The sequence below is a fragment of the Lampris incognitus genome, chromosome 17, assembly GCF_029633865.1.
Source record: "Lampris incognitus isolate fLamInc1 chromosome 17, fLamInc1.hap2, whole genome shotgun sequence".
NCBI lineage: Eukaryota > Metazoa > Chordata > Actinopteri > Lampriformes > Lampridae > Lampris > Lampris incognitus.
The window spans coordinates 27,887,660-27,899,234 of record NC_079227.1 but is presented as its reverse complement, the minus strand read 5'-3'; the positions used below and the strand labels follow the sequence as shown (position 1 = coordinate 27,899,234).

General features: G+C 43.0%; 1 protein-coding gene across 2 annotated transcripts in view; it reads right to left on the bottom strand.

Annotated features, from left to right (window-relative positions):
* Nucleotides 1-5,921: 5,921 nt before the first annotated feature.
* LOC130127298 (calcium-activated potassium channel subunit alpha-1) overlaps nucleotides 5,922-11,575 on the bottom strand; it is a 116,748-nt gene continuing 111,094 nt past the window's right edge. For both annotated transcript variants that reach the window (XM_056296897.1, XM_056296896.1), the window contains 2 exons: nucleotides 10,233-10,261; nucleotides 5,922-8,726 (listed from right to left, as the gene is read on the bottom strand). In XM_056296897.1, coding sequence (XP_056152872.1) covers nucleotides 8,575-8,726; nucleotides 10,233-10,261 — 181 coding nt within the window. In that variant the 3' untranslated portion in view covers nucleotides 5,922-8,574. The remainder of the gene's footprint in view (nucleotides 8,727-10,232; nucleotides 10,262-11,575) is intronic.

Below are 11,575 nucleotides of genomic sequence, written 5' to 3'. Positions count from 1 at the left end.
AATGGCCCTCGCACTCAAAAACAGCATCTTTTTTTTCCCTCCCCTTTTTCTCCCCAATTGTATCTGGCCAATTACCCCACTCTTCCAAGCTGTCCTGGTCACTGCTCCACCCCCTCTGCCGATCCAGGGAGGGCTAGAGACTACCACATGCCTCCTCCTATACATGTGGAGTCGCCAGCCGCTTCTTTTCACCTGACAGTGAGCAGTTTCACCAGGGGGGGTGTAGCGTGTGGGAGAATTACGCTATTCCCCCCAGTTGCCTCCCCCCCGAACAGGCGCCTCGACCAACCAGAGGAGGTGCTATTGCAGCGACCAGGACACATACCCACATCCGGCTCCCCACCCATATTGGTGGGCAATGGAACAGACCGCCACGCCACTCGGACGCCCCCGGCATTGCATCTTCTAGATGTGTGGCCCATATTGAGCCGTGGGGCAGATTTGGTTGGTTTTATCTCCATACTGCCAACAGACACATGTATGGCGATGCTTTAACATCAGGCTTGACAACAAGATGGGTCGGTCATTCGCTATATTTAGTTGTGGATTTCGTTCGCTTTTCTACTGACTTTTGAAAGTCGTCTTTTTTTACTAAAGCGTTACCCATATTTTAAAGGCGAACATAAAAGTATAAAACCACTTTTAATCAAAATTATATCACTTTTATGTTACTAGCTATATAAAAATGGCTTCGACTCATAAAAAAAATGTGAGTAATTTAATGACAGTGGTGGTTGAATACAGTATATCAAATGTTCCTGATGGCCTTGGGAGGGTCAAGCCCAGTTTAATATATAGAGTAGACTGTGATGGCTGAAGGTCAGTCGGCTCCTTCTACATAATGCATGAATCTTGTAACTCTTTCTGACTCCAATCTTCTGAACCTGAACCTTGGGATGAAAATTTTACTAAGTAAATCAGCAGGGATGCTGGCATTTCTATTAACCTCCAATGTGCGACTGACAGAAACATGAATCACGGTAAATAATATCTTGCAAATTATAAATCATGTTTACAGCCTGGGCAGAGAAATAACGCTGTGGCATACTGCCATCTGTTTGTCGTTATGGCTAATTTCTTATCGTGGAGGTGCAGCATCATGTAGTTAAAGTGAGGCGTTCTCATGCCGGACGTCCACAGGGATGCTATGGTGCAGAGCATTCATTACATTACTACAAAAGAAAACTAACTTTCCTAAATGTCCTTATTGCAGAACTTTGATTATTTACCTATTTTACAGGATTTCCTACTAGTTTATTAAAGGGCTACCAGAAATAACCAACTGTACAACTTTTTTTCATGCAAATTTACATCCACAATTCCTATTTATAAAATCTTTTCCCATGTATTCAACTTTTTTTTATAAATGCTAATGTCAAAACTTAATTGAAAATAACTCTTTTTCAACCTGTCAAGCTAAAATTTAACATTTGTAAATGCACCATCCTGCCTTTTATTTGATGTGATATTTTGCCATCTATGTGAAATTAGCACAATGGGCAGTCACTTTAAGTAACATTAAAATGAATACCCGGGCGTCCGGGTAGTGTAGCTGTCCACTTCAAGCAATTAATTAATTAATTAAGGCCCTAGGTTCGAACCGCGGGGTTGTCCAACCTTTGGGGTCATCCCAGGCCGTCCTCTGTGTGGAGTTTGCATGTTCTCATCATGTCTGCGGTGGGTTTCTCCGGGTGCTCCGGTTTCCCCCACCATCCAAAAAAAAAAAAAAAGACATGCATGTGAGGGTTAATACTCCTGTGTGTGCCTCTGAGCAAGGCAGTGGAAAGAAGAACTGGAGTTGGTCCCTGGGCTGCACGGCGGCTGCCCACTGCTCATAGCTACACAGCTAGGATGGGTTAAATGCAGACCATAATTTCCCTATGGGGATCAATAAAGTACCCCCCCAAAAAAAAGAAAATTAAATATGATGTTGGCATTTTTTGTATTGTTGGAGAGGTGGTTTGCTATTGATACACAATATTTCATATTTACACATAAATAGCCGAAAGGTAGGATTTATGTATGTGCAAAGTGAGACAAAAGGAAAGAAAATGTTGACCTTTAGCGGGGACAGAAAGGGTTGCACGGTGCCCTACGGGCCGGGGGCCTGCGTGCAACATGGACGAGGGGCTTATCTTTTGCCATTTATTTGCTGTTTTAACCGGTCGAAACACGGAGAGCCAGAATGGACGGCTCGCGGGCGGGAACCACAAGAGGTGATATGTGGCGAGGGCCACCTCACCGCCATTATAAAGACCAAAAGGGGGGAGTTTATAAAATGTTTTCCTCAATTTAGAGTCATATTCCTTGAAATCAGGAAATGGCCGCACTCGCGGGTCTCCGCCTGATTTTAAAGCTTTGGCGTAAACATGTGGGTTTCTGCTGCCCCTACTCATTACTGTATCAAAGGGTAAACTAATGCAAAATGTATGTGGCCCTCGGCACAAAAGATGGCGGTACAGCCTGGCAGAGAGGATCTGTGTTCTGAAAGCTTCAAACATCTGTGTAAACACATGGCCTCTTTCCAACCATGTAGACAATGTTCTCGTAGCCTTCAGATAGATGTCCAAGGCAATATACCTTACCCCGAGGCCACGCCGGCATTGCTGCGAACATCTAAAAACCTGGAGCTTGGAGCGATAACCTCGTCCAGTATCCGGCGCCGTATCCAGCCTTCCTTGTAAGGATTCAGCCCCGTGCACGGCGTTTATTTGATGCTCTGCTGTTACAGACGTTGTCGAGACATATTAAGTATTGCAAAGGTCTGTGGACTTCTGCTAATCCGAGGGAAAACAATGCAGCGGAGCACCCTCTCCCCCTTTTGTTGTGTTCTTTAATTCTGTTAATAGCCCAAGGTAAAGATTTATCTGCTGTTGTCAATTTGCCTCAGTTTCAATATAAAGCACCAAGGTCACTTTTTCCTTTGCCTGGCCCACAGGATTAAATTGTCATGTCCCCCTAATAGGCAGCACAGGGAATCATTAGTCCAGCTCAGCTGCCTGACTGATAGGCGTTTCAGTCCAATCATGGGAGTGGACCGCCACAGGCCAGCCGGTATTGACACTGTGTCAGGACGGAGAGGGGACGCCTTAATCAGCCGGCACACTCTCAACATTGATTTGACAAGCTGGCGTAATGACCCCCTTGTTTTGGTAAAGGATCGCTGTTTATCCGGGCTGGCATTGATGCACTTTGGAGTGCCGCGTTGTCATGGAAACCATTATCAGCGAGCCCATAGCCCGCCTAGCTTGCGTGGTAATTTTAGCAGCGGGCAAATCGCACGCTCACGTCCACGTGTGTGTGGGAACGTGCACTCGCATGACGCGCGCTATCCTTTGCGACTTTTTAGAAATCCCGGTGACCGCCGACGACGCAGCCTACACCCTTCCCTCTTCTGTCGGCGCGCCGCACCACGTAGGAATTTAGTCGGGCCGTAGTTATTAAGACATTAATTTTTTTCTAACATCATTTATTGCTTGAATATTCATGCCTTTTTTTTTACTATCTCTACTGAAAACAACAAAAACTATAAAAAGTAAAAGCTCCTCCTTGTTCAGCATCTTTTAGCCCACCTTTTTTCGGATACTCCTGATGTCGTCAGACACACTCATTTACATACAGCCAATCAGATCAGATTATCGAAATATGAAGCCCCGCCCACCCTTGCCACCAATCCTTGTTTGTACACGTCACTCAAAGGTCAACTCATGAATATTAAGGAGACAATAAAGAAGTCATGGATTAAAGGTATTAAAAGAACAATATTAGTCGTGTACAAATTAGAAAATGGTTTACTAGATAACACTGTGTTCAGGGTTTTGGGACATGAGAAAAGTTATTATTAATGCTGCAGATGCAGACATGGGCCATGACACCAGCGCGTGGTTACACACTATGATAGAATAAGATACAATGCAACTTTATCGTCAGGTTGCACCGAAATTCATTTTGCATCCTTAGGCGGTTATGTCCAAGAGATTAGCACACATTAAACATACCCATGTGACACTTATAGACGTACAAAACGCATCAGTCATGACGAACATATCACATTATGTCCTCTGGATTCAGACCTCAGTTGGCAGCATGCTGGTTTTCATTTGGCAACAGGATAGACTGATGCATGAGAGAATTCTCCAGCCTGTTGTATTTATATTGAGGGACTCTGAGTTGCCTATTGGAGGGTAGATGTTGGCCTTCTGTTTAAAACATGCGAGGAGTCAGAAGAGATGCTGTTAGCAAGTCTGAGCATGCTCTTTTACCGTGAGTTGCTTGAAAGGAGCGTGTCACAGGTCGACTAATAATCTGTGCACAAATGTGGATTTGATCGTTAAGTTTTTTCACAGATGGGCTGCTGAGGCAGGCCGTACTGCAGTACATCACGACTCTCCCAATGACCGATTTAAAAAACAGAAAAATAATCTGGCCACTGGCTCCAAAACATCTACCAAGAAAGTAAAAACTATTTGTGTGTAGCCTTTTTTTTTTCTTTTTTTTCGTCAGTCCACTCCACCTCACTTAACAGTTGATGCAGCTAGCGAGCAGCGGTGTTTCAGTCATGGCCCCCATTTTTATCTCGGTGTGCCTGTTTAGTATGTAGGGTACGAGGCCGCAGGCAGGAGGATAAGTGCAATCAACAGCTCCTCTGGTTGCTCCGTGTTGTGGCAAGGTGTCAGACAGTAAATATTATTGGCATGCTGACAGGTTTCCTGCCGCGTCACGGCGTGTAAAAATCGTTAATAAGCAACATGACGGGACCATTACATCCCCGAGGTGCGAATGTGGAGGGTGTTTTTATCAGCCATTAACCAGAGGGTGCACCGAGGTGTCCCATGTCAGATGATTTGTCTGGTAAACGCGTAGCGCCTCAGTGTCAAAAAGCAGAAGATGCAGCTTTATATAGTGCAGCTTAGTCTCTGTGTGTAAGTGTAAGGAGCGCAAGCTGTGGTCTGGACTTTAAATACTGCCTATGTATTGTAAGCATCCCATTACAGTATTTTTTTGGATAGTAGGGATACACTGATAGCACTTTTTCACCGCCGATACCGATTCCAGGAACAAAATGTTTTAGCTATCTGCTGGTGCTGACTACCAATCTGATCCATTACTTCTGTCGAATAGTGCAGACTCATAGTTTGGGTCATCTGGCAAAATAAATGATATAATCAGTTGTTGTTTTTTTTCATCATTAGAGAAATACAGGCTGCCACGTGTCAAAAATGGAGTAAATAATTTTGCATTCTTTTTTTTTGGACCCCCCCCCCCTTTCTTTTTTTTCTCCCCAGTTGTACTTGGCCAACTACACCACTCTTCCGAGCCGTCTCGGTTGCTGCTCCACTGCCTCTGCCAATCCGGGGAGGGCTGCAGACTACCACATGCCTCCTCTCATACATGTGGAGTCGCCAGCTGCTTCCTTTCACCTGACAGTGAGGAGTTTCACCAGGGGGACGTAGCATGTGGGAGGATCACACTATTCCTTCCCCCCAAACAGGCGCCCCAACCGACCAGAGGAGGCGCTAGTGCAGCGACCAGGACACACACACACACATCCGGCTTCCCACCCGCAGACACGGCCAATTGTGTCTGTAGGGACGCCAAACCAAGCCGGAGGTAACACGGGGATTCGAACCGGCGATCCCCACGTTGGTAGGCAACGGAATAGACCGCCACGCAACCCGCACGCCCTATTTTGCATTCATTTTTGACATGTTACTCATAACTTTAGCTATCAGATTTTGGCCTTGGATTAAATCTCGGATACCTATTTTCCACCTTAGCCTGGTATCGGCCCGACACCCGGTACCAGTATCTGTACCGGTGCATTCCTAATATACCGGCTGTTGTCTCTGAAACACTGTATTTAGGCAAAAGAAAGTTGACAACAAAAACAATGTGACAATGCGCACAATATATCAGCTTTTAATTAGTGAAAATACAAAATGAAATAATGTACATGTTATTTACAGGCCTATTTGTACAAGACAGCATACTGTATATATAATGATGACAGTCAGAAATCTTAACTTAGCACTCTTGTTGTATCCACAGGTCAGTGTGCTAAAAAGAAATGCACAAAATAATACGATAGTGATCCCACACCTTTTCGAGCCCACAGATGCGATCTGTCAAGCGAGTAGTATTCACTAGAGAGAAATAGCTTACATACAGCTTTACAGAGAGAGTACATGAATAATATAAGCAAGAACTGCTATTAGACTCTGCAATCATTTATCAACCATAATTGAAAACTGTCTTAAGACTTTGGTTCAGACAAACGTACTACAGCCTGAGGGCTTTACCGCTGATGCTTCAACAGCTGATCGAGAAACTCAAGTCTTTTTTTTAATTTTTTAATTTTTTACTTCAACTCCTAACTGGCGAGATGGAAAATAAAGAGGTGAGCGTATTTCTGAGTCTCAACACAATAACATTCAAACTGAATGACTACAAGCCTCTTTTCGCAGTGGTGGGTCTTCTGGAGCCCCCCTTTGGCTTCAGCGCTGCCTGGTACACTACTCGCACTGAGGGATGCAACAACCTCCTTTCTTCAAGCAGGTGGGTCACAGTCTGTAACATGAAGCTTGTTCTACAGATGCAAGTGTGTATTTTCTTTTTTTTGGGGGGGGGGGGTTTCCCCCCAATTGTATCCAGCCAATTACCCCACTCTTCCGAGCCATCCTGGTCGCTGCTCCACCCTCTTGCCGATCCGGGGAGGGCTGCAGACTACCACATGCCTCCTCCGATGCATGTGGAGTCACCAGCCGCTTCTTTTCACCTGACAGTGAGGAGTTTCGCCAGGGGGACGTAGTGCGTGGGAGGATCACACTATTCCCCCCAGCACCCTGACCGGCCAGAGGAGGCGCTTGTGCAGTGACCAGGACACATACCCACATCCGGCTTCCCACCCGCAGACACGGTTAATTGTGTCTGTAGGGACGCCCGACCAAGCCGGAGGCAACACGGGGATTCAGACCCGAGACCCCCGTGTTGGTAGGCAACGGAATAGACCGCTACGCTACCCGGACGCCCCATAAATGTGTATTTTGCTCACTCCTTCCCAACATCTCCTTTGTTGCTTCTGAAGTTACATGACAAGAGGGTCAAAAGCACTTCAGCTGTTTTAATGAGACATGACTGACAAATGTTCTTGGCCGACTTTTGTCTTCTGATTAATTGAAACCTAAACGTACATTATCAGTTCTTCTACAGATAGACACGTTATCAGTCGAATTAAGATGTCTGATTGTGATTGATCCTCAAGATGATTTGCATAAAGAAACTGTTGCCATGTCTTTTTTATTTTGCTTTTAAGGGGTATTAAAGTAATGAGGGTTGGCAGGACACATAGATACATAGCCAGGAGCACCATTTATGATTGAGCTGTTTTTGGAGCGTGTGCAAAAAAAAAAAAAAAGCATGAACATTTCTGATTATGGTATCGGGATTGGTCATGGTGCACACAGAAACATCAAATTGCCCTCGAGACAATCCCGTGGCAGGCAGTGCTTTCAGCCAAAGGAGGACTCATAAATGCCCACTTCATGCGATTCGTGGCTTTCAAGTTGATTCACTTCGCCTAGAATTACTACATGGCAAGAGGGTACATCTCAGCACTTGGCTTTCTGCGGTGTCTATGTAGATTATCTGCACCTCTGTTGATGAATCAAACTGTTTTTGCAGCATTATAAAATCTCCTTCAAAACAGCTCCATCATGGTTGGCTACTGACAAGACAACAGCAAGTTCAGATTTACAGTCACGTTTAAGTATTTTCTCTGTGAGAAACTTTGCAGATCTTGGAGAAAAAAAAGCTTTGTATTAATGTAGTTTCAAACTAGCTTTCCGGGGTTTCGGATATTTCAGCCAAAGAGCGATTAAAAGAAAATTTGATATATCAATCCTAATATCACAAAGCAACGTTGAGATGATAAATGGGCAGCGGTAAGGTGAGGGTCAAATACCATTTCTGCAAGTACACCGGGCATCTAGACTGTCACGAATGTTGTGAAATAGCTCAAAATGACACAGGAATCACTGAAAGTCAGCTGGTAACAATGCCTTTAGGTCGGTGCTGAAGCTGCATGTCAAATGCTGTGCACAAGTTCACATACTGTACAGAACATCTCCCAGACACCGGGTTAAACGTAAGCAGTAGTTGGTCTGCAACAGCTGAGGAGCGGACATATTCAGTTGAATCCATGCTCAAATAATCTTAATAAGTTTAATTAAATGGATTGCCAATTGTATAACTCTTCCCCATAAAGTGATCATTCCCCACTAATAGGAAAAAAACATGAGTCCGGTGTCCAGTTATGTTTAGCTGTGCTGACCAACTGTTTAGTGATTGTTGAATGTGGCAATGATTGTCTTCGTGTAGAATTTACCCATGACACTAAAATATACTCACACATTAAGTAACTTCATGGGTCAATGTGGGAAATGGATTGTATCATCCTTTTTTGGGGTACTTATTTCCCTCCGAATGTTGGTTTTTGATCATAATGTGTTGAATTCCCCTTTAAATACCCACAATGCAAGTCTCCTGAGAGTCCGAGTGTCGGCGCGGGTCAGGAGTTCAGCACTCATCTTCTACTTCTCTGATGGGTGGTATCAGGTTGCTTGTGGATTTACACTGATTGACTTGGTTGGTGGAGAGAGTATTCACAGCCTTGGTGTGTGTTCTCCTCGGGCGAGTATTCTCGGGCTCATCTGTAAACCCTGTCTTTTCTGAGAAAGAGCCAAATGATATAGAGACAAAGAGGAGGGGGTATCAGAAAAGTTCATGGTCCACGGGTGTCAAGCACAACTCCATTGTTATCAAATTTCTGAGTCACCTTTCTGTGGTCTGACTGCTCAAAGTGCACAGAGAACATTGGGAGACGGCGTATTTGATAGTTGCATTAAGAGACTGTGGAGTAGAAAGATATTCTGACGTGATAAAAAGCCCCATTAGGCCCCTGTGATTGTAGATAAGCTGCACCTGATGTCCCAATGTCCTAGTTTTCGCTGGTACAGGGTGAACCATTTCATATCCAGATGTCTATTGCACGTGTGCCATTAAGACATGCTGGGTTGTTGGGTCAGCGGACATGCAATACATTGTTAAGTTACCGATCCAAAAGGTTTTTCTATATCTCACTGTGTCAAATGATCAGTTTACGGTTGAACAAGTTTAAAAAAGATAATCGTATTCATTATCTGGCAGATTTCTTTTTGAGGGGCTTCAGGCTTTGGCTTGATGCATCTTGCTTTTCTTAGAGAAGGAAATAGTGATTATAGAAATGAGTGAGTTATCCAATTGGCAATATCCATAGACATGTATATTCATGATAGACGTGACTTCAGGCGGGCGGGGTGGAGCGTGCTTATACAACCCACAATAACCCACATTACATACCTATAAGGCTACGTTCAGACTGCAGGCTTTAATACTCAATTTGGATTTGTTCGCTCAGATCTGATTCCTTTTGTTTTATTGATCACATTCATTTTTGAAAGTGGCCCGTATCGGATACCAGTGTGAACTGATGTCCCACCTGAAATGGCTTGCACATGCAAATGAACAAAATCATCTGACCTTTTAAGACCACACTGAGCCGTTTCACCTGCAGTTGTTCGACACTGTTCAACTAAAACTTGCGCCCTTGGGTTCAGGTTGAATATGACCTTTTTTTTTAAACAAATCTATAAACGGTGACTGTTTTTCCACTGATTACCATGGGTGTCTTTCTTGCCCCCAACTAACTTCTGACATAAGACATGCAGTAATTGCATCTTCACATGCATTGCAGGTATTTTTTCCAATTTCATTCGATCGAAGGCGATAGCAATGATTGGTCAGTGAAAGACAGGCCATAGTGCCGATACAAGCAGCAAATCCTGCCAATCTGTGTCATGTAGAGTGACAGAATGTTCTTGAATTTTCACTCCATGCAGACTCTCATAGCCACACACTGGGTACGTATCCAAACTAGACCCTGGAAGTGGCCCAAATTGTAATAATAAATATAATATATTATGCTCAGATCACATAGTCAGTCGTCACACCTACAGTATGAGGAATTAAAAGGAAATACTGCACAGGTGGTCCATGCAGTCCTCACGCAGTCATTAAGAAACAACAAACTACGACACCACTGTTTTCATCTGGAGAGCAAAATGTCAACCGGTACATGACTGTATGTGATGCAATATCTAAAGTCATGCATAGCCATCATTCACTTCCCTCCATACCTCGGCCCACTCTATTCATCCTTGTTGCACTTTGGAAAAAGAAAGTAGTATACTAAATGTAACGCTAAATGTGAGATAATTCAACCTTACTAATATGACTAGAAACAAAAAATGAAACTGCGTAGCAGACACCCTTATCACATGGATGTAGAGGAGGTTAAAAATAATGTCCCATCAACAATTCAGGGGGAAAAAATAAATCAAAAATGATTTATGTTTTTTTTATCCTTTAAGCATTGTTGCACATGGAAAAGTTAAGCAACCATAGTGTATCAATTATAGTTTCTAAAGCAATGAAGGAAATGAATGGATGGATACGGTTTCCCATGTTTTCCTTGTAATTCAGAGCCCATAGAGAAGCATGCATCTGGCATACCAAATGCCTTATATGCATGAAAGAAAGAAAAAGACAACATACGGAGACGTGCAAACTCAAAAGTGTAAAAACAACTCTCTAACAGTGTAGCAAAATGTTTTCGTAGGATGATTCATGTTCTCACACAAATGCGTCTTGAATACTAACCGTCGACTGTCGTTCATTCAGTGGCTGTTAAAGACGTAACACCTTCTCAATGCTCAGATACCCCCATGAACATGAAATAATTATTGGTAACACTTTCTATGAAGCTTGCATCTGTAACGCCCTATAAGCATCTATAATGCCCTATAAGCATCCATTGCATTTATAACACCCGTACTTTTCTATAATGTGTATTACAATGACTAACGGCTATGGCTGAAGACTGTGAAATATTACTGAAGTCTCATTATGCATCTCTACAAAACTTCAGCAAAACAAGTTGGCTATGATGCCTTATGACATTTGACAAATAAACAGGCTAATGATGACATATTTACAATGCATACATTTGTTTTAAATTGACATTATGTATCATAAAGGTGGTTATGAGGTGTTGTGAGGGCATATACATGGTTATAATGAATCTTACAATGACTTATAGCTACACATATGGTGTTATAGATGCTTATAGGGTGTTATAGATGCAAGCTTCATAGAAAGTGTTACCTAATTATTTAGTTGTTATCCACTGACTCGTTATGAAGCGGTCTATCTGCGGTTATAACATGGCATGCCAAGTGGTCTTTAAAGGACATGTATGAACAATTAGTTATTTAATGACTGTTTTATCGCTTAATTATTAACTGAAATATGACATACATTTCATGGGACAAATGTGATCACAGATAATTCACGATGTTTTTATGAACAGATTAAACTTTATTTGTAACGGTTGCAGTTTGTAGGTTGTTTTTTTTACCTCAATAAATGTTTATAAATGATTAATCATAATAGAATACAACAATAAATTTAAAAAGCGCCG